At 36.9% G+C, this 24,431-nt stretch overlaps 1 protein-coding gene across 3 annotated transcripts; it reads left to right on the top strand.

The window, feature by feature from the left end:
• The first annotated feature begins 816 nt into the window (after positions 1-816).
• Ranbpm (Ran-binding protein M) lies at positions 817-23,835 on the top strand. 3 transcript variants are annotated; one of them, XR_013087323.1, is made up of 8 exons: positions 817-1,071; positions 6,821-7,176; positions 9,150-9,337; positions 12,207-12,319; positions 12,615-13,037; positions 13,983-14,303; positions 17,271-17,454; positions 21,606-23,835. XR_013087323.1 is itself a non-coding variant. In XM_076828634.1 (7 exons), exons 1-7 carry the CDS (start codon positions 873-875, stop codon positions 17,402-17,404), a joined length of 1,734 nt encoding a protein of 577 aa, XP_076684749.1. In that variant the 5' UTR covers positions 817-872; the 3' UTR covers positions 17,405-17,790. The 3 variants fall into 3 exon arrangements, 1 of the variants encoding a protein (XP_076684749.1); XR_013087324.1 differs by lacking the exon at positions 21,606-23,835 and adding an exon at positions 17,875-18,756; XM_076828634.1 differs by lacking the exon at positions 21,606-23,835 and having other exon boundaries at positions 17,271-17,790.
• The last annotated feature ends 596 nt before the right edge of the window (positions 23,836-24,431 follow it).

The raw sequence follows: 24,431 nt of genomic DNA, 5'->3' as shown, positions 1-24,431 counted from the left end.
GTTACTTCTAAACAGGGCCGCATTTATACTTTTGCAGGCCCTAGGCGCAACACCATTATGCAGGGTTGATATCACAAAAATTTCAGCTGCCTCTAGTTTTTATATTATGAATTTAATATTTAAAAAGAAGTATTTTATTTTGTAACTATAACTAGGCTCTTTTTCATATTGTTGTCTGTGAGAAGTAAGGTTTCAAAATGCGGTCTCAGCTTGGGCCTAATGCGCTTCATGGTAAATGCGGGGCTGCTTATAAAATAAACATTCATCTGTTTAATAAAACACTATTTTTTTTAGTAAAGTGGTGATTTATTTGTCAGTGAATCGTTTTGTATTTATTAGTTTCATCATTGTGTTTGTATCAGAAATAGCATTAAACATATTTACACCTGCTATTAGCAAAACGAGTAACCTCTTCATTTATTATTTACCAGTACCCAGCCAGAAAAATGTGCCTGCAGTTAACAGGTTAAAAAAAAGTCAAGGTGACCAATGTTTTTCCCGAAACAGCAATTTCAAGCAATTTTCATCACTGCAATTATTTGCCCATTGAGTATAAAAGCACATCTGTCAATGCGATGTTCTCCGCGAGCCGCGATAACAATTTATAGTCGAAGGATCGCGATGATTGTTACGAGGAACACCCGTTACATTGTACTTCAGCCTGACTTGTTACTGCTTGTTACATTCGGGACTGTGTTGTATTAAACGCTAGGTGGCAATGTAAATACCAAGATATAATTTTTATGAGGTAGGCCATTATCTGGATAATACGTGTTTCATGAACAGGAGGTAAAGCCGAGTTGCGCAGGACCGTTGCGCAGTCAGTCAAGCACAGTCCACGGGCAAAAGTAGTGGGGCTGCCGAGGAGAAAGATGGCCGCCACCAGCGAGGAACGGAGTGTTATGGAGGCTTCTCAGACGAATCCCGGGCAAAGTCAACCCGTCGATCCGCTCAAGATGCTCTACCCGATGGTCAACGAAGAGGAAACGCCGCTGCCAAGGTCGTGGAGTCCCAAGGACAAGTACAATTACATCGGCCTCTCCCAAAACAATCTTCGTGTTCACTACAAAGGTACGTTTGTACGCACTCTGGATCATCCCTCGGCTGCTCCGTTCCCTCATGCACGGCCCCTCTGCTAAGATTTCTCGAGCTCCTCCGACGAGAGGATCGAGGAACGATCCCAGCCAATGGAATTCGATCGTTGCTCGATACGGACGAATCGTTGACGGAGCTGTAATATCGATTGAAAATGGCAGGGCTCCGTTTCGCGTGTGTCAGCGACCTAAACAAAGGAATCAGCTGATCGGTCATGGTCTCTATTCGACTTTCTCTCGGTTCCTTGTATTCCCGATCTCGTCCCAACAATATTCGACGACATTTCCCGTCGATTCAGGCGCCTCTAGGGCGCGCAGGGGTCTTGTGGCGAGTTTTTATTTAATTCGTGGGAAAAAAAATGAATCTGCGTAGAGAAGGCGCAATGACAATGACAGCTGCGATGTTTGAACAGTTACTTTTCTCTCTCTCCGTCTATCTGCTCCTCTTTCTCGCTCTCCATTCCGCCTCCGTTTCTTCTCACCCCCCCCCCCTCCACCCCCCCTCCCTCTCCCTCCCAGCCACCCGCGGTTTGTAGACTGTGAGTTTTGAAGTGTAGAAATTTTAGATTGATACGTTCGGAGTATAAATTCCTCTAGACTCGATAATTCAACGTAAGTTACGATATCGGTAATTGTACTTCTTCGTTATTCTTACAGAAAGTATCATTTCTGCCACTTAAATACCAAGTATGGTGTTTCATATTTCGAGAGCACATCATGGTGACTAGGTTGAATATATATTTTTTTTTCAACAGATGTAATGTGTTATATTATACTGTATATCTCTTGATTAATGTTTCAGAATTAATTGCTTTAATGATAATACGCGATAGCAGTTCTATTTTAGTGAAATGAGTTAGATGCTGTAATTATAATTATTATTATTAATTGTTTACCGAAGTGACCATGAAATATTACAAGAGAGCATAAATTGTTAATTTCTTTGTAAATTATTTCAGCAAGTGTCTAATTTGAAGGAATAAAATTAATGAAATTGAACTATATTTGTTATTAATTATTTCGTTATATTAACATACCAAAATTGACGATACAAGGCTTTGCGTTTCAGCGCAGGGGTGAAATGTTTATTGCAGTGGGAACTTTTTCACATTGGGCAGCACACTTTTTGGGATAGTTTCAGCAGTTTTGTTATTTCAAAATTGCTTTAGTAGGTATAGGGTGGTAATTAATTTGTTACATAGTTCCATTATTAATTAATTCACACCATTTCTGTCAAATTACCCATCCTCTTTTATGCAGTCAAATCTACAAGCAGTAGTATATTCAAGAAGCGTAAAATTTCGTGTTAACTTACATTCTTATTTTCGTCTGTTGATAAATGCGATAGTAGGGTATGTTGGGAATATTAAAAAAGAATCAGACTATGTATTTAATAAACTAATATTCTGTATGATTAATGCGAGTATGATTAATTCAAGTCTCTTTTACTACAATTAATACTCCAATAATTATTTATGAACTGATATTATAAATTAATAAATAAATATATATATATATATTTTTTTTATTTAGTGCAATTGAGTAAATTTTCGCAAAATAGTACAAAATTCTTGTAAAGTCAATTGGATAAACATTTCATTTTTAAACGATTTTATTCAGCTTCGATCCTCTGTTTGTTTGTATGTTTGTTCGTTTGTATGTTGGCAACTCAAATTTAACCCACTTCCAACTATCCAATTGTCTTGAAACTTTGCAGGCGTGCGTAGTTTGAATGACAATACAATATTAAAAAAAAAAAATTAACCCGTGGGGGTGAAAAAATTACCCAGTCATCAATAAATATAACCCATAACCACAGATCCAAATGACTTAAAATGAGCCACTCGCATTTTTTACGAAAACGACAAAAAACCGCTGCGTTCGGGACGCTAGTCGCATCAAGATAGTAAAACTAAAACTTTGCAGGCGTTCTTAGTATATCACCATCGAAATTGTAGTACAAGAAAAGAATTACTTTTTAGTGACTGTAGCACTATAACGTTTAAGCAAACTGTTAAACTGTATACAGCAATAAAATATATTTGTAAAGAAGTCTGAACTGCGAAATTTAAATCCACAAACACTAAAAATCAGAAAATAAAAAATATATAAAAAAAAATTTTATGTTAAACGATTTATTAAAAATGTAGTAAAAATAAATTAAAATGCAGGAAAAACTAAAAAATAATTCTTTTCTTGTACTTCAATTTTAATGATGTTAAAATGGTGTTTGATCACTTTAAATAAAATCGTGGGGCACCATGTGCAACCAGAAGGTGAAGTATTAAAGTGATTCATATCCTGTTTTGAAATATCGTGCCCCACGATTTTATTTAAAGTGGTCAAACACCATTTTAACATCATTAAAATTGAAGTGCAAGAAAATAATTATTTTTTAGTGTTTTGTGCATTTTAATTTATTTTTTACTACATTTTTAATAAATCGTTTAGCATAATTTGTTTTTATATATATTTTTTATTTAGAAACTAAATGTAAGTGAGTAAACAAATGTAGTCTATTAAAATAATATAAAATAAATCTTCTGCATAAATACTAGAGATACAGAATTTTCTACACATGTTACACATTGTTAGTAAAATTATTTTAGAATATACAATCTGGAAGAAAATTATTTAAATACTTGCGATTAAAATGTAACATAAAATTCGTTAGAATAAAATTTAAATACTCCTGCAATGAATTTTACTAAATTCTACATTATGCAAGTAAAGAATTAACTTTTCTAGATTCTTCACAAAATTAGTGGTTGCAAACTTTGGTAGATACTGTTGGTTGAAGTCTGATATGTTGGTGGTTCGTTGGATCTTGCAGTTTTCCTCATTTTTCTTGTACAGAATGTTATAAACACTACAATTTCTAGACATATCCTATCTTCTTATCTGCTCTCTCAGTTTCTACACGAATCATAACACATTAAATAGTTCTGCCCTCCTTAATTAAAATGTCCTAGAATTTTCTAATTTTTCAAGAGAAGTTGAAATATTTGAAATTCCACACGTCTTTTACTTTGCAAGTTATAAACCCCTAAGTGCTTCGTAGAGATCTAGAAAGAGTCTGATTTATTTAATTTATTTATTTCTATCTTAGTTTATTATTACCATAAAAAATAAAATTTAAATTAAATTTTAAAAAGATTAAATTTTGTTGTCCACACTTGTCAGAAAACAAAAAATGCGAGAAATGTCGAAAATTTAAGTAATATTACTTTAAATTTATTCTGAATTGATTTTCAAGGTCATTTAATTTATAAATACAAATTGGAAAGTCTATAGGCTTTATTTTCCCGATTGCTTCAGCCCCGGAAGAAGTTACAAAATTTAGTGTGCTGAGGAACATTTTCAGCAGGAATTCAAAAACAAAAGCGACTGTTCGCTGCAATCCAATTGTTACTCATGGATGCACTTGCAATGCAGCGATGCAGTTTGTCGACCTAGTAACCTAGGTTTGACTATTTCACATTTAATTATACATGAAGAAATTATTAATGGGTCTCTTTGATACCCCATTATCTATGCCTGACATCACCCACTGCGTTTCAAAATGATATACTATAGTGAACTGTTACTTATACAAATGCTGATATAATAAATTATTCTAAATGTTTGTCGTATATTAAGTGTTGACCATGCCTCATAATTAATTAAAATTTATTTCGTACATATTTCATATCGTTCGATAATTGGCACAATTTTATATATATTTTTTTATAATATCCAGCAATTGTTGACGTTTCATCGAAAATTAAATTTATGAAATAAATTTGGAGAAACATAAACTACTTCTTCAGACTCTAAGATTCAATAATTACGCAACATTTCATCAAGAGCTAAATGAAAAATAATATTTATATTTATGAAATGTTTATTTATATAATTATTAATTATTTAGCCAAGAATATATACCACATAAATGTTTAAATTAGTTACTTAAGTGTTCATTCTGTTCTCAATAGCAAATACAAATCTATTAATTTATTTAATTATTTATGCGGACACTAGTACAGTACATTCATTGAAAATTCACGAAACAAAAAAATGAAGCATATAATATTCTTGTCCAGGTATACATAACATTCTGTTAAACTTTCCGAAGTGTTTAAAATATAAATTCCTAACATTATAATAACATAAATTAAAACATATTATCCCTGTGTTACAAGATAAACATTATTTAGAAGTGTTATAATTATTACTGTAACTATCGGACGGAGCATTATTCTCAAGATTACCCACAGACAAACAGTGATAATGATAACATTTAGGATTGCGAGGAGAGCGTTGTGTCTTAAACATGATTAGTGGCCAAAACGAATGCATAAACAAATTTCCCTGCTAATAAATGAAAATCATTAAAATACGTTATCATTACAATTTTTAACAAACGTTAGATAGAAACTATGGACGAACAAACTGATACAAAATTTTAAGCCTGCTCAAAATTGTTCTATTCTCATGAGAAGCTGGAATTAACATGCAAGTCAATTATCTGCTAATAACTCCGCCCTTCTAAATTTAAAATGTCCTATCTAGCATTTCGAAAAATGAAAACTGAAGTTTTACCATTTTTTTTTTGTGGTAAATCTTTGCTTATAGTCGGAATGCACTCCAACTGGCCGCTCAAGGCCACTGCAGCAGGCTACCCCCACCACACCAATTCGTTACTCCATCCAATATCCCATTTCTTCGAGTGAAATTGCGAGTGTCTTTGAATAAAAAGACAGATATTATCCTGGTCTCACCCCTTAACGACTCACTGAATTTTAGGAAAACGTTAAAAAAATACCACCTTTTTAATATTTTTATTTCATTATACAAATGTTTATAAACTGGGATGAAACTCCGTTTTTCGAAAAAAGCTTTTACTTTTGTATGTATAATAAGAAATTATACGTGTTAAATCCAGCTACGTAATATTACGTTCGTACATGGTAAAAAAAATGAAAATTCTAATAAACCAATGCAATAATAATAGAATTTCAAAAACTAGATGTCATAAAAGTTAGTTGTTCTTCAGAGTGTGCCCATTAATCATACAGTTACGACTCTATCGAACGTAATATTACGGAGGTGGGTCTTAAGAGGTTAATTCATAATTGGGGAAGTGACCTTGAGCGACTAATTGGTTGTTTTCCAACTATAGTAATTATCAACAGTCGATGTTCCTAAAAGTACACAAAAAAAAACAGCAGTTCACAACACCTTATAGTAAATTGTTACGCAGTTTGTTATTGAAATCAGTATCATCTACATTTTAATCTAACAATACAATTGAATATAATTATCAAACCCCCAGATAATAATTATTCAGTAAATATTTGTCACGTGGATCAGTCAGGCATTGATCTATTCAACTTTTAGTTATTAAAATTTTTTAAACTCGTCGTCTTTATTATCTCTCAGTACCTTTCCACATAGTGCAAGATAATTCTCTGTTTCGAAATAAGGAGAGAGTCCAACGTTTAACACACCGAGTGCCAGACTTGAGAAACCAACCAAAACACATTACAATCTTCAGCTCCAGAAAACTTAAATTCCTCCAAACACTCCATAGCTTGAGCTTCTTCTCTACGCCATTTTATTTCCACAATGAATTTAAATTGAGTAAAAAAAGTGGTACCTGAAGTATTAAAAAAAAAACATTCCATATCCCACCGCAATGTGCAATTACCATGACAATCTGATAAATAATAGAACACCTGTTCCAGGCTATGGAAAAACCCACAAGGATGCCGCGAGCGTACGTACAACACACTCGATACCAGCCGCCTGTGGCCTCTACTACTTCGAGGTGAAGATCGTCAGTAAAGGCAGAGACGGTTACATGGGAATCGGTTTGTCCGCCCACGGTGTAAACGTGAACAGGCTGCCAGGCTGGGACAAACACTCGTACGGCTACCACGGCGACGACGGGCACAGTTTTTGCTCGTCGGGAACAGGGCAACCTTATGGGCCAACGTTTACCACGGGCGATGTAATCGGCTGTGGTGTGAATCTCGTCGATAACACTGCCTTCTACACGAAGAACGGCCACCATCTTGGTATCGCCTTCACCGATCTTCCGGTGCGTATAGACCTCCCCATTGTTCTCGGGGGTATACACTGCTATGGAAAAGTTTTGGGGTCGTAGTCTTTTGCGTTATATCCTAAGACGAGTTTCTTCATTTTCAAGAAGCGAGGTAGCTTTGCAGCTTTCTTGCAAGTTTAGTTTATAGTCTGGAGATCGTGGAATGATTTGGTCTTCCCAAGTTAAGTTGACAACTCTTTGATCTCTATTTATATGTTTATGAAAGGTGTACACTGGGTTCAGATCGTTTTCCAAAAATTTTGTATAAGGGTGTCCCAAAATTGCGGAATTTCCCTGAACATGCAATATCCTGATGCAAAAAGACACCGAAAAGTCCTTTACCGTTTTGAGATCCGAGGCTTCGTTCTCGAGATATTAACAGTTGAATCTCAGCGGTCCAAGTTCCGGACCGCGCAGTTTAAAGCCGAGTCAGCTGAGCGCGCGGTAGTGTACGCTCGCACGCGCGCGCAAGTGGCGCGTGTAAATACAGGTTCCGTGTGGGTCTGTATCTACACGTGCCTCCTGCTTGCGCGCGCGAGCGGCCACTGCTCCGCGCTCAGCTGTTTCAGCTTTAAACCGTGCGACCCGGAACTTGGACCGCTGAGATTCAACTGTTAATATCTCGAGAACGAAGCCTCGGATCTCAAAACGGTAAAGGACTTTTTGCATCAGGATTTACGTCCCGTAATTTTGGGACAGCCTGTATAGTTAGTCCATGTACTACAGGAGGGTGTTTCATAACAATTGGGATTCACTTCAGCGGTGGACAAGCGGCACAAAAAGAGGAAAAAAAGTTAATATAAACGTGTGGCTTGTATCTCATTGTGTCCTTTTTATATTCCAGTGATTCTTAATGGCAAACAGAGATAGTATAAATGCCACCCTCCGAAATCGTTGGTTCCTATTTAAATGATCACTTTAAATTTCTATTTCAGATTTGGACAAAAACGGGCTTAAAATTCTATACCTTCCTCCTCTACATATTAAAATATTGATTCTCCATTTTTATGAAAATTGTATGTAGTTTAGCATTAATGGTTAATATTCTTGGATTTGTTTGTACTCTTTTTCGATCCACAATCAGCTTGCCCCATCGTAGCTTCCGATTGTAAATAAACTTTTAACTCCGGAAGACATTTACTCGATTTTCCCGTGATAAAGGTTTATTTAAAGTTTTTTTTTACGTTCTATTAGTTATTGTGAATGAATGAAAAAGAAAACGTATTGGTATTAAAGGGTAGTTTAACTGCTTTAAATTATAATTAGGAAGTGGCTCGAATCTGGACTTATCGTTAGTCTCTATCTTTAAAAGTTTTGTTAAAAAATAGTATAATGGCAGTTAAGAAAAATCTATAATCTATACTCTGTGGACTGGGGAGACATTGCGTATCAGATCAGTACAGTGGTGTCCTGCAGTGAGAACGCCACTTGAGGGACAACGTGTTCCCTTACCGAAACAGTATGCTATTCGGTTATACGATGCCATCGCTATCTCGAATGAGGCTTATGACTTGTCGCTGTCGCGTGCCCTCTCGCTCGCTCTTACAATTAGTCTGTAGTGGGGATGGAAATGTTCTCTTAACGAAACGGGGGATTCCTTCTTTTAACGGGACAACACTGTAATATCACCGTGAATCCTAAAGTTTAGCATTAAATTTATTTATACACATACGCATAAAAAATCCATGAATATACATCTTTTGTGTGTAGTAATCCATTTTTCATTTATTACTTATCAAGAAATATATGAAGAAAATCTTCGTTCATCAGGATAGATCTAATAATTGAAATATGAGACACTTTTTTTAGAGATTTAATTGCAACTCATTTCATAAGTAAATGTCTGTAATTTTAAGTAAATTATTGGGGGAAGTTATCACGAATGCAGCTTCTTGAATTCTCTCTTATAGTGTGTCTGAACTCTAAAGGAGAAAACATTTAACTAATATACGTTGTGTTTTCTGTTACAGCCAAATTTATATCCAACAGTGGGTCTCCAAACTCCAGGAGAAGTGGTAGACGCAAATTTCGGGCAGGAACCATTCGTTTTTGACATTGACGACATGCTTAACGAACTCAGAGTCAGAACAAGATTGCAAATTATAAACTACCCCACGCCAGATCACGGGCAGGGCCAGTGGCAAGCAGTTCTTCACAAGTAAGTTCAATTTAAACAAAAATGATATTATTCCATCTAAAATTCCGAAATTTTTTTAAACTCAGTGTAGAATCCTAAAATTGTTAACATCTAAAACTTAAAACGCACCCCATATGGCGCGTTCGTGGTTCCTTTTAAACTTCTTCTCCCCTCAACGATTAAAATAATGTTGATGTAAAAAAAATTAACATTAATTTTCAATGTGATAAACAATTTTGCAACAAGTTTTTTTTTACAAATATCCAGAAGTGTAGATTCACCACTGAAAGCAGTGACCATCACTTTTTTAACACCCTGTACATAGGTGTTCGACTGCGTGACGAAATATACTCTCAAGGATTTGTAACGGATATTTTCAGTGGTTTCGATAATTTCAAACGCGTTTATTATATAATTATATACGTCGTTTTCATTCGTAATCATAGTAAGAAGAAAAAAATATTTTAAATTTCATGCGATTCAGCGTGAAAACGTCATTTTTGCTGACGTGCGTTTAATTGCAGTAAAATGTCAGTAATATGATCACGAAGAATCGTTTTACTGAACATTCGATTATCCAAACATCGTGTTATCGGAACTCCTGATTATCCAAACAATGTTATCAGGTAAAATAACTATCTTGCAATGGGCTGTTTCAGTGATAGTAACAAGAGTTGAAATAATAGTTCGTTTAGAAAGTGGTAAAGGAAATAGGATTCAGAGGAGAGATGATGAGACACTATCCAAGTATCTCTAATTTTAGAAACGGTTTTAAGATAGATTGAGGCGTAGCAAAAAAACTCCATTAAAATAATTGGTGTAGGTAATTGTAAGAAAAATATTCCATTTGGTAATCCAGGGTTGGGTAGGTACTTGGAACATAAAACGAAGGAAATTATTAAATTTTCATGTAATTTCTGAATTATAAATGTGATATCTTCATAATCTGTATATCTATAAAGCAGAAAGTGTTTGTGCGTTTGTTTGTCGCGTAAAAGCTTTTCAACGGTAAACTCTGGGGTCACGATATGTCTCCCAGCTCATTATGCCTAGGTAATCCAGATGAATGTGACTGTTTTTATTAAAAAAAAAAAAAAAAAATTATAAAATCAGAATCTAAATTTCGGGCGAAGCCAAGTAGTAAAGCTAGTTACTTAATAAACGATTATTCTTCGTGTCAGAGTGTTTTGGATTGATTATAATTAAAAAGAAATGGTCTGGGTTGGGTTCAATTGGTTGGGATAATTAATTTATATGTTTCTCTTTGTTCTTGTGTAATTGAATGAGTAGTAGAACTGAGATAATTTAATCTTTTATGTTGATTTTATTAATTTCTTGATTGGAATTTCATTAAATATTATTTCACATTCATATTAACAGGATATCTTAGAGTCAAGTGTTAAATTAAAAGAATTAATAAAATAATGAACCATATTTTTATTTTCAAATTGAAAGTTCATACCATTCAGGTGGAAATAATTCAAGATCCTTCTGGTAATTAAAAAATCACAATACCAAGATCTTAGGAATTACAAAAATTTTAATACCTTTTTTTATGATCGAAATTATTAATACTGCAGTTGACAGTACTTTTGCGAGTATACGCAGCATATACATATCTGTCCAGTCGTTTATGAAGGTCTCAGTATCGTCTGAAGTGGATACGATATATGATCGAAAATTTTCATAAATTCCAAAGTCGTAGAGCAACGGTAAAACGGAAGAATGAGAAAAAAAATGAATGAAGTCTTGCATTTTTAACTGTGTCGGTGGGATGTGAGATGACCTTGCAGAAGACTAGTTCCTTTTGCATAATATATGCGCATTAAAAATATCTTGGTTCAATACGTAGGTACAACCCAGATTAACAATTACGTTCTTCTTAAGTACACGTATTACATGTAATACATGTAAAGGGCGAGACATTTCAGAAGGGGAAATGTAATATTATGTGATATTTTGGGAGATATAAAAATGTTCTCTAGGGCCCTTTGTTATTAATAGGAACATATACAACGAATCACAGAAAAATGATTTTTGAATAATTTTGGTTTTAGAAAAATTTACATCTTAACGTTTTCATTTATTTGCATACATTTCTTAATCAAATTTGTCTAGATTTAAATTACTGGAACTGAAATTTTCAATACAGTACGAATCCAAAAAATGCACTTAAAATGAAATTTTTGATACAGTGAATCCTTAAAAATTGTCAGAAAATATTTTCATACCTTAAAAACTATTAGAGGTATTTCATTTATTTATATCTAGACGCCTCTATACATGCTAATATACATTGTATCGATATATTTTTTTCAAATAGGTAGTACGGGGTTTGTTATTTTATCGAAATTCTAATATTAAAAATATGCCCACGTCAGTCGCGTTTTATATTTATAATGATGGTTATTTTAAAACCATTCAGCATTTCAGACAAAGAATGCGTGGGTAGAGGAAAATGTTACTGAAGCATTTTTTTTTTGCACACAGAAAATGTTGAAGTACAAGTTGATAAATCAGAAGAATTAAAAATCATATTAAATGCTAACTTTCACATTTTACGTAATTGATACACTACTTAATAAATTAGAACAACGATTTTACTTCCTGGGAAACTTTTGATTTATCTTTCATGTACCATATCCTTTCTTTTATTCGGTATAAATTAAATTTCATGTTAGTATTTACAAATTGTAACTTCGTTCAATTTCATTTTAGCACGTGCAAAAATTTAAACCTGACTCAAATTTAAATTAGCATTTGCAGAATTTAATCTGACATCATGTGGTTTCAGTATTCTGAAATGATCGCTTAAGTCCAAACTATTTTTTAGAAAATAAAACTTCAATATCACTTCAATGTTTCAAAATTCTTTTCCATATTTTTCCAGAATGGTGTCGACGTATTTGGTCCATCATGGTTATTGTGCCACTGCCGAGGCGTTTGCCAAAAGTACCGGTCAGGTATTCGAGGAAGATTTTAATTCCATAAAAAATAGACAGAGTAAGTTTCTTCTTAAAACCGTTTGCGCATAGTCTTCGTTCATAACCTAAGTAAACCATCAACTGTAGAAAATGGAGATTCTTATTACTGTCGGTCATCGGTTTGTCGCTATTTTACTGTTATAGCTTCGCACATTTCAGCCGCAAAAGCTGTAGGAGAACAATTTAACAAATATTTCTGTGATTGCCATCATTTCAGCGGCATTGAGGTTGTGATAATTACAGGGGCCACCCTGTACATATTAACAAGACCAGAGCCGAGAGCAAAGGCGAGTTATCAATTGTTTCTGTTTCAGGAATTTTAAAGCTGGTACTAGCGGGCAGAATGGGCGAGGCTATAGATTTAACAAGTCGACTATACCCAGGCCTGCTGGAGCGGGACCCGAACCTTCTGTTCGCCCTCAAGTGTCGGCAGTTCGTTGAAATGGTGAATGGCAGTGACTCCGAGGTCTGTCAGAATTCGAATCTCAATCAAACCAGCGTTATACAGTCCACAAAGGCGTACACCAAGTCCTCGGCAAATGGCAACGTCGAGGAGATGAACATCACCAACACGCTCAATGGTTCCACAGAGCAGCAGTTCGTTAACGGGCAGATCGAGGAGGACGTTGACATGGAGGAGAATATTGTGAACGGCGTGAGAAGTAATAATGGATACCAGAACGGCGATCTGAATACCAATGGCTACAAATGTCAGAATGGGGAGGACGTCGACATGGGTAAGATACTGTCTCGCTGTTTCTGAAGCATCATGGGCATAGGGAATTTAGGGACGTAGCAATGGTTGAGGGGGTGAAGCAGCTTCCGAGGAGCGGGGAACTATGGTCACGTGGTATGTACTCTGGTGCCGCATTGGCGATTGGTTGTGATCGCGCAAGCGCAATCTTATTTTCATTGAGTAAGAGTGAATCAGAACCAATTGGAACCAGGGTGGAAGACAGACCCAATCACCAATGCGGCACCAGAGTAGCACGTGATCCTTTTCCCTGCTCTCCAAAGCTGCTTCACTCCCTTCGCCTAAAATCGCAACTATTAGTCCGACCCTATATTCCTATGTCCATGTTCTGAAGGCATACCAATAGTGGGGTCTAAAGTTGCACATGCTCGAACAGAAAAGCTCCTGGGGACTTCTATGTCCGATTTCTCGTGACAGTAAATCGTGACTTTTACCGTCACGTGAAAACGGACCTTTAGATTCGAGGTTCGCAGACCATCCAGCGTCAAACGATTACTGTTCGATGGCTCGAGATCGGAGACTTAGTTTTGTTTTCCAACCCCTCCTTTTACCTTCACCAACAAACCTCATTGTTTGGTGTACCTACAATTCCATTTAAATATATTAGATCGCTTCATCTTCAAAGTTATTCTTTTGTAGAAGTTATAGTTACTCTCTACCGTTCGCATTACCTTGTTCTTAATAGAATTTTATAAATTTATAAACAAAATTCCTTCATTTTACGAAGCATACTTTGATAAAAATATTTATTCAAATTCGCCAGGCTGTCTTCGTTCTTCCACATCTTTCTTTTATCAAGCAAAGTTTTAATATGAATTTCTGAATAAATAACGTCGATTATCTGCGAATTTTCATAAATTCTCCGTGAGGATTCAAACATAGCTTCGGAGTGGTTTTTTTTAAAAACGGGAATATGACTTGTTCTCAGAGATCGACAGCACTAACCAAACTCAGCAGCAGCAAAACGGCAGCTGCAACCCGGAGAACACATCGAATAAGGGTATTAAGAAACAGCTATGCGGCGGTGACAAACAAGCGATCGAGAAGATGTTGGAATTCGGCAGACAGCTCTACTCTCAGTCGATACACTTGCGACAGCAGCATGGGAAAAATGAAAGCAATAAAAAGATGCTCCAGGACGCGTTCAGTCTTCTTGCGTATGCAAATCCATGGAACTCGCCCGTTGGTTGGCAGCTGGACCCTCAGCAAAGGGAAACCGTTTGTGCGAGACTCAACTCCGCCATACTTGGTAAGAGGTTTCTTTTTATATTTATCTAGTGTACAGGTTGTGCACTTAGATTTGAACCCTAAACTAATTAAGATAAAGGAGAAATACGTCAGTGGTGGTGGAGACACATATACGTACACAGGGTAATAGTGAAGTTTCTAGATGAGCAGAACATGGGGTGGGAAAGAGAAGGATTCTATGGGTAGTCTTTAGTCACCAGTCATTTAATAGTAATGCCTCGATACTAGATCGCCTGGCTTCACCCATTTATGCACCTTCTGTTGGAGCATTTGCATTGGAGATCTTGCTATTGCTCCGTACATTAAGGGGGTTTCTATGAATTTTCTACAAGAAGAGGTTATAACGTATCCTAAAAAATGTTTTTGGCTTTCATTAACACACTCGTCAGGCCACAAACGAAAATTTTTGTTTCATATTTTCGGTCCTAATTCATTTTCTAGGTGGCGCTGCTTAGTGCAGCGCTGCCAAAAAGAGATGCCTAAGCGGTAACCACGATTTCAAAAGATCTAATGAACCGATTCAAAAAAACCTTCAGGCATTTGATTCGTAACTGTACTCGCTATCACATCGTCCTCTAACATAATTTTCTGAAACACAGGTCTTTTTTTACCCGCACAATAATGCGTAAAATTACCTGATTCTTTGCACGAGTTCGTTCAAATGTGCACCAATCGTCGTTGTTATGGTGATTTTTACCGCGGCAGAGGAGAACATGATAACCATTGATATAAATTTTAAGAAATTTCTTCGGTTTTTGATTTCGGACGATCCTGTGAGTAAATTTCGTGGTTACCGTTTAGGTATCTTTTTGTAGGCAGCGCTAAAGAAAGCATCACCTAGAAAATTCATCAAAACCGAAAACATGAAACAAACATTTTTTTTTATATGTACGAGTGTATTAATGAAAGCCAAAAACATCTTTTGGGGTATGTTGTAACCTGTTCTTGTAAAACACGCATGAAGATCACCCATTTTTCGTACGTCTTGACCGGAGGGCCCCCCTAATAATTCTATATTACTTCGTTTCGAATTAGATTAGAACAGGGCTCTCCAGCATAGGGGCCCCTCACGCGCCTGCTTCCCCTTCCAATCTTCCTCTGGCGCAGCGTGCCTTCCGTTGTCAAGGAGACCGCGCGGCGCTACGAAGGTTGCCATGACGGGCTAGCAGGGCTAGCGTCTCCGCGGTTAGCGTCGCGCGGTATCCCTGACAACGCGGACGAGAGTGGGAGAACCCCAAGGTCCCGTGGGAGTGACCTTGGAGAGACCTGGATTAGAATATTAACTCTTTTGGAGCCACATTAGTCATTATGTTTTTGCTGATTTCTATGCTACCTAATGCATTTTTAACTATGCCTGTTTCCTTCTTCAGCGCTACTTTTCATTCCTCCTTCCATTTCCTTGTAATTTCTTCTGTCATTGGCACTACGGCCTTTCTCCGCCCTAGACTCGGCTTTCTTGCTATACAATTTTGTATTGTCATTCCGCGTTATTTTTTTGAGAAATTCCCCTCCTTTATCACATTCCCCAATCTATATCTCTTCTTGGATTTATATACCTGACCTTTGTTTTTTTTTCCATATTCCCTCCCATCTCTTGAAGTGGTAACAATAATAGTTCTTATAATCATCACTGCTCATTCAAACAAAAATACTCGCAGGGTGTTCGAGCCTATCACTACTCACTACACATACCGAATACACAAACTATTAGCCATGTAAACAAGTAGGGGAACAGTTCAACTCGACAGAACGATGGATGGGAGGTACCCAAAATCGATTTTTTTTTTACCCTAAATTCAATAATTATAAATAATAAAACCAAAACAATAGTGAGGTTTTTCATACCTATATCCAAACAGAAAATGGAAAAGTGGATGAAGGCATCAACCTTCTCTACTCCATGATATAAACTCTGTGGGTAGCGAGGACTAGATTCGGGGTTTAGCGAGCGATCTAGTGTCGAGGTTTCACTATTAGATAGCTATAGTCTGATTTTCGAGAGTTGAAACCTGAGGCGGGTCTAGGTTAGGTCTGTGTTAGGTCCCCAGGGAAGTCCCCGAGTCCTCGGGGAATCTGTGCGGAGTATGCATCAACATCATGCGCGTGAGGGGGGGGGGGGGGGGGCAAGCGGACGAATCGCTAGCTTGCTCCCGCATCAAGTCCTCCTCCTCAGGCGCGCTACTCCGCATCCGAGGACGACCACCGTGGAGTTTTAGTGGGTGCAAGCCCCACATAACCCCCGACCCTCCCCCGAGGGTTAGGGGTATCCGTTAGGGATTTCTCCACGTAAAAAAAAAAGGTCTAGGTTAGGTCTGGGTTGGACGCAATCTGTAGCGTACCATTGGTTCCTCCTTAACCACGCTCCGTCCGAGGGACCCGCCTCAGGTCTCAACTCTCGAAAATCAGACTATAGCATAAAGACGTATAATGGAAACCTTCCTTTCCCACGCCCTTTCTTTAATTCCTCCAAAAATTCTCACTATTGCTTTAGTACACCCATACAATCTAAGCAACAAATAAGCCACTGCTGCCTATCGTTAGACACTCATGAACCTAATTTAGGTTAGGTTGGAAAACAATCTTCAGACTGAACCTCGCATTTGCCACTGTCTTTTTCTCCTCTCTTTTCTCTTGCTTGCTCATATATACCTGTTGTGCAGTAAAGACGCTTAATAATAATAATAAATAATAATTTTCAAACGCTCATTACTTTATTAAAAGATATCACATAACAAAATGGCACTAAGAAAAAAAATGCTCATTAACGTTCCCCATAACATTCCAAAATATCACGAAGCACTGAGTCACCCTATATAAATAGACCCTCCGTAGCAAGAGAGTTAGCAACTGATAAAAGACAAAGCATTGAGATACTTTCCCCTGAGAATGCGACGCACTTTTGCAAGTCCCAAAGAGCATCCATTGCGAGAGCCATGGAAACCTAACTTTACGCCGCCATTGATTTCAGAATCGAGTAACTTGCCACGACGACCGCCGCTGGAAGTTGCTGCGTCGCATGCGAGAGAACTGGTACGGCTGATGTCCCGCGCTGGTCTCGGGGCATGCGGGTTCGCGGTCGTAGACAATATCATCCAATATTGACGGTGCCTACCCCTGCTGCCACGTCTGCTTCTTCTGCCGGCTCGAGTTTGGTTAGTAATTCTCTTACACGCGTATATTACACGCATCGATGACAAGAGGCCGGGGATAGTTGATACGCCCTTCTATGATCGCCTGTGAAAAAGGAAAAAAAAAAAGAAAAAAATTAAAACGACCGAATGCGTACGAGCGTGCGGTCGTTGGTTGTACCAATGCGGAGGATCGCTTTGCGAGAAGCCTCGGACACCTTCGAATTAAGCTATATTTTTGTGATAAGGAAGATATATAACGTGCATATTTAAACAAACAAATCTATTAATTTTTGTTCATTGATGATAATAAAAATAACCGTTCTTGTAAGACGAATAAAGCATTTTAATTTTTGTTTATCTCATCTTGTCTTTCATCTTGGGACTGGTCTCTTCACGTTCTCATTGCGTGTGCCGCTCATCTCTGTCCTCACTTTTGCGCAGGGATCTCCAGTTCCACGCCCCGTTCTGTGATGTTTCTGTAATTCTGTATCCGTCATTTTACAGTATTTACCGTAGCGCAACGTTCTCAGTACTTTCACCTTGTTCGCTTGGCTATTGGAGCATTGCTTGGAACTTCGTCGGTTCTGTGGTAGAAGCGAGTGTGACCGTGTAGCTCTTACCGTTGAGTTTCTGAACCGTCAGTGATAGATTGTGACTAAATTGTCTTTGCGTTCCAAACGTAGCGTGTTGAAAAAGATGTTGACGATGCGAGGAGGCCGATTGCAACGTGAATTAAGAAATTCAACGAAGGTGAATAGTTTTGGAATTGTTAGAAATTTGTGTCCCTCCCCCCCAGTGTATCAATTATCCCTGGACTCTCTACAGACACATTTTGCATCTTTTCACATTTCTACCTGTAATATAGATACTACTCGATTAGCCTTACGATCCGTAATCATTTATATTTTGTAAAGAGCAGTCCTGCAGGATGTATTGCGCCACACTCAAGTGCATAGTCCTTGAATTAAAGATCGATTGTACAGTAACTCTTAATCTTCTTTCGTGTAACTATCAGATAGTTGACTTGACATATTTTTCTAAAATTCTATAGGGTGTTTTTAAAGTATGCATCACCTCAATGAGCGACTCCCGAGACAACACATGTTTTACGTTTTCACAGAATTGTTAATTGTGAAATGGCGCGAATTTTTACTGTTCTGAGAACATGTTTGCATGTAAACAGACGAGTTAAAAGTGTGGTGCTGTAATTAGACGTTAAGGCAAAGGTGTTATGAATTTTTTTTATATAAAACATATTTTCATGGAGCATATTTCTACGCCCCTAGCGAGTATCATGAATAAAGTATTTCATAAAATTATAAATGTTTCCCGAACCTTTCTTCTTGGTGGAATCCTAAATACAAGCTTTTATATCCCGTGGAACCCCCTCTAATTAAGTGACAACGGTGGTTATTGAAACATTGGCTTTTAAACGAATAAATTGTTCGCAAAGTAATTTAAAATTTTTGAAGTGTAATGTCTTCGAAATTGTTTTAGAATTTTTTCTGTCGTAATTTAATCTTTTGGATGAGATAGCACAAGAAATCTCAATACGAAAAGAGCATTTTGTGCCATTGTGTTTATTGTATCTTTGGAAATATTCGTTATGCAAAACGTGGGCAGAAATGTAGTGTCTATAAATATATGTAGTTTCAGAATTTAATTTTACATTAAAATGACTTTTCCAACATTTTCCGAATTTTAATATTCATTCATTTATTACTTATACAAAGACTTAAAATCGAAGTACACGAAATCTAAGTAAAGTGTTAAATTTGATCGTAAATGTCTATAGTGCCAATAGGAATATTTAGTTGCTGATACGAAAGAAAGAAAAGAAAAGTAGTAATGTGGAATAATGATCGTTGTACACGTTGTTTCAAAGTTGTGAGACAAGTCGACGCAAGCAAATTCCTCGTGCAAAAACGAATCGAAAAGTTCTTTACCAATTGACAACCAAAGTCTTCGATTTCAAGACACACGCAATTGAAGTTTCGGTTTCCGACGTTTGGAGCGCGCTGTATAATTTCCTGGAAGTAGAGGGCGCTGCCAGTTGAGAAGCATGTAGATGAACACGTTCATACATATTTTACTATTAAGAGTAATTATTTTTATAGACTACAAACCTTATATTTCTTTCACTTTTATAATTTTAATTTATTTACTGCGCTATCAAATAAAACGCTTCCACTTTCGGTCACAACAAGAAAAGATCTTCTATTTTATGATATTTAATTAAAAAAAAGAAAACAGTGTCGCAAAAATACCGGTACATTTTAATATTTATACATAACAAACCAATATCCCTATTCAACAATATCGAATTAATTATACAGTAGCACCCGGTACATTAGCTGGATTGATTCTATCACTATAGTTTGCAATTTGAATTCACTAGCTAAAAACGTTTAGTGAAAACCTTTCTTTTATTCATATTACACTACCATTTCAATTTTAGCCCGAATATAGTAGCGACAAGTCGTAGAAAATATTCCTTAAGTCAGTTCTCATTGTTGCATAGGTACATGTTATAATACAAGAGTATAGGCAGGCCTGGCTCGTCCCTATAAGCAAAATTAGGCAGCTGCCTAGGGTGTACAAAGTTGACAAGGGGCGCAAAATGGTCCTTTCATTGTTGGCATTTTTTAAAGTAAAGTTATAATGAAATATTACAAGTTGTACTATAAATGTCATAAGCTACGAATTCAAATTCAGAGTAAGGTCGTCAAAAAGCTAAAATAAATGTATTATAAATGAAGGGTGCAACTTGGCAAGTTCGCGTAGGGCGCAAAAAAGACTCCAGCCGGGTTCGAGTATAAGTATATCGAGCAATTTTTAAAACTTAAAAGTAAATGTTATCGGCGCACCGGTTCGGTCTATTTAAAAAAAAAAGACCGAACCGATGCGCCGATAACATTTACTTTTAAGTTTTAGAAATTCTTTACGGTCGAAATTCTAAATCATTTTATTTATATCGAGCAATAGTGAGATTTGTAGATAGAGTTAATAAGAGAAAGTAGGAAAGGAACAAGTCTATGTGAGTTTTTCAATTGCCAGTCATTCAGTCGTAGTACCTCGAAACTAGATCGCATTCCAAACCTCGAATATAGACATTGTGTTGCCCCCAGTAGCTGCCCTTCGAAATACCCCATTTTCTGATCGAGCATGCTCATCGGACACTTCACTATTGTTCAGTACACCTATACAATTTCATTTAGGTTTCATTATGCCATGCTCCCACCCACTTTTCCATCATCCATTTGGGCATGCGCTCATTGGAGACCGCACTATTGTTCAGTACACCTATGCAAGCGCGCTTACTAGGGAACACAGCGAACCCACACTCACCGATTGGAACTTTATGGGTTTATAGAGTGACTCAAAACAAGCACAAAGATATGTTTCATTCGCGCCCAATCGCCCTTTAAGGGTGTGAAAACTAACCTCAAAGTCAAATAGGCACTCCCACTTTTTCGCGTATAACCCCTAAAGTACAAGAGACAGAAAAAAATGTTTCAGACAAAAGTTTAATAGTGCAATAAGCGCTGCAAACTTCCATTAACAAAATTTTGGAAAAAGTTTTTTTCGTCAGGTATTTATTTTTTTAAAATTCATTTCAAAATTTTGTTAATGGAAGTTTGTAGCACTTATTGCACCATTCAACTTTTGTTCCAAACATTTTTTTCTGCCTCCTGTACTTTAGGAGTTACACGCTAAAAAGTGGGAGTGCCTATTCAACTTTGAGGTTAGTTTTCACACCCTTAATGGGCGACTGGGCCCGAATGAAACATATCGTTGTTTTTGTCTTGAGTCACTCTATAAACCCACAAAGTTGCGTTCCAATCGGTGATGAGTGCAGTTTGCGGTGTTCCCTTGTGATCATACAAAGCTCCCACCTAATTTACTATTTTGGGCATGCGCGTTAGGCCCCTCACTACTGCTCTGCCTATCGATAATAATGTATATAAAGGCTCCCACAGACCAACGCGAATATTCGCGGCGGCAGCGGATCCGACGCGGATCAGGTAGGGCTGCCCATAAGCAACCCCGTATAAAACAACTGCTGATCCGCGCCGCGAAGTTCACGTTGGTTTGGGGGAGCCTCTAAATCGTGAATACGTTGTCGCCGCGTCAGAAACGTGCCCTGATCGTGGCAATGGTGTCTGTTTCAGGATGTGGAGACGGAACGTGGAGCAGATAATACTCTTGCAGCAACAACATCGCGACATCGCGTGCCTCTTTAGCTAGAGTCCGCTCCACCGGCAGTTGGCTCTCTGGCTCGATCTCACACGTACACCTAAACACAAACGGATATATATACACACGTGCGGAACCCACCAGAAGTATATACACGGCGTTGCGGCAACGGGAGCAGGAATGACGGCGGCAGAACTACGCTGACGGCGGGCAAAGCTGGGGATCGCCATGCTGACGTGGATGACGGCAGTGTTTGGTAGACGAACCGTCGAGAACTCCAGGCGTACAATGATCACGCGGCTAGAATAGGTAGGATAACGTAAGAAACATAATCGATATCAGAGATATTGGGATTAAGATGTAGATGAAGGAGGAGGCTTGAGAAGCTGCACGACCCTGAGGAACGGTGGGCAAAGATTCAAGTGCTGGAAGAGCATGTGAACGACGATTGCGAAGATAACATGGTTTTTCAATGAAATTAATATTACGTGCTTACGAATAAAGATGAAGCTCTATTGGAAGCGATTCTGATTATGGGAATGAGATTGTTTAACCGCGGTGAGAAGTACAGTTGTGAACATAGATGTAACTGAGGCGGAAGATATGGAACACAAGGTCGAAGGAAGACTACGGCGACGGAGGACAAGGTTGAAGATAACGATGTGAATAAAATTGGGAATGATGTTTAAACACCTGCCAACCAAGACGACCCTTTTCTCGTTTCCTCTTTTTAGCCCTGTAAAAGCATCATCATCTTGAGGTTGTTCCCTCGTTCCCATTATCGGTTATCACGGCGTACCGTCATTATCGTAACGAAACGTGCTTTCATACTCGTCCTCTTTCAAATCTATTCGTGAACGGAACGATACAAACATTTCAGGTAGGTTTTTCAACTGTTACGTCTCAATTTGGTTTTGTCATTCGAACTATTCACCATTTCTTCCTATTCCTCTACCATCTAAGTCCCATAGTTGTTGATTTTAGCCACCTAATAATTAACGGTCAATCTCCTAATTTTTTTTTCCAAATTCGTGATTCGCTGTTAAATTTCTGTTAAGATTTCCTTTTTATATTAATTATTCAGTTGCATTGGCTCCTGGTACTCGTTAAACTGACTCTTTTATTAATCTTTTGGGTGGTCTGGACGCTTATGGGAGCTCAAACAGCCCGTGCGGTGAACGCGCATAGGCGTTCCATACACACGGTTAACCATCCATAATCAACGATTTCCGCACACGACTTACGCTAAACGTTGAACCCTTAACACCTAAAGCATTAATGGTTGGTCTTTGCAATGAAATTTTACTTTTATTTAATTGCTTGCATCGTTTTGTTAAATTTCATTTGTATTATAATTTGTTTATATTTTTTGTCTTAAATTTTATATTTTGTTTCACCATGACAATTCTTATCCCCCATTAGACCACTGTACTTTTGGTTTTGTTTTCTTTTAAGAAAATTATAAATGCATCTGTCATTCATCCTTGCTGCTTTTTCCATGAAAACAAATTTAACGAGAAAAGCCTGGTCGACATTATTACAATTATTAATCCCCGTCGAGTAATCCGGATAGCCTTTCTAATCGTATCGTCAACGAGTCGATTTTTGTATCAATTGTTAGCTCTTAAATGAACAAAAAAAAGTGGAAATAAAAATAAAGGAATATTCTTTGATTACTTTTCATTATTGTAATTAAGGTAAGGAGATGACGAAGAGAAACCGTTCGCGTCACCCGCTGAATTTCGATCCAATCTTGATACCACGATCGATAACCACCGTTAGACTAACGACGAAGCAATAATTCTAATTCTTAACAATTTTGTTTTTGAGTATTTTTTTTTTTTAATTACCATATGAATTTTTACTATTTTCTATTGTTACAAACCATACACTTTTCGTATTCATTAATCGGCATTTTCATTTACTAATCGATCATTAATCGTCGTCGATCAATTAATAATCGTTAAGCTCTTTCGTTTGGTTTTATTCAACTTGATTTCATTAAAAAAAAAATGGAGAAAAAATGGTGTATTAGTGATACTATCGTGTGATGACGAGGAACTTTGTAAAAAAATAATAATTGAGCGATGAAATCAATGAGAAATTATACGATCCTGAATGATTGTAAAAAATCGAAAAAAATTATCACAGTTATACAATGAGAATTAATAAAAGTTGTATAATTAAAATGAACGTTGTAAAATATGCGGTGTTTTATATTCCTGTCTTTCTGATATTCACTTGTGTTCGTTTATGAAAAACCACTGTGTGTGGTTTGCGAGATTTTATTTTTCAATAAAAGGCAATTGAGGCATTGCAAGTTGAAGTTGAAGCAGCCAAATAACTTTACTGAGAACGATTAAATAATTATTGAATTTTTATAGTAAATTGATACAAATTACCTGGAATAATCATATAATTTTTTTTTAAGGTAATAAGAAATTTAGAAAGGTAGAATTTCGAAATTGCACTGTTTGAAATTTTTTATTTTTGTCGGCTAGTAAATTACAGTACTGTACGAAAAAAAATCGTTTGTCAAAACTGAAATTACTATTTTGGACATCATAAATTCTCGATTACCAAAATCTTTGCACTCTGAAATTTTTGCAACATTGAAGTCAGTGTTAACGATAATAGTATGCTTCAAAAGAGAAAATAAAAATTTTTTGGGAACGAGGGAACGATTGAAAAATTTGCTAAGGAAATAGAAACGGAGCGAGCAGTCCACGATAAATTAAAATATTAACGATACTAATACTAATAACGACGACAGCGATGATGCAGATTAACACTCGACTAAT

The sequence above is a fragment of the Andrena cerasifolii genome, chromosome 15 (assembly GCF_050908995.1).
Source record: "Andrena cerasifolii isolate SP2316 chromosome 15, iyAndCera1_principal, whole genome shotgun sequence".
NCBI classification, from domain to species: Eukaryota; Metazoa; Arthropoda; class Insecta; order Hymenoptera; family Andrenidae; genus Andrena; species Andrena cerasifolii.
This window is presented reverse-complemented; position numbering and strand designations above follow the sequence as displayed.

Coding starts and splice junctions, on each gene's coding strand:
- Ranbpm (XM_076828634.1), top strand. CDS start 873: ATGGCCGCCACCAGCGAGGAACGGAGTGTTATGGAGGCTTCTCAGACG. Junction 9,338..12,206: donor TGGCAAGCAGTTCTTCACAA/GTAAGTTCAATT, acceptor ATATTTTTCCAG/AATGGTGTCGACGTATTTGG. Junction 12,320..12,614: donor TTCCATAAAAAATAGACAGA/GTAAGTTTCTTC, acceptor TTTCTGTTTCAG/GAATTTTAAAGCTGGTACTA.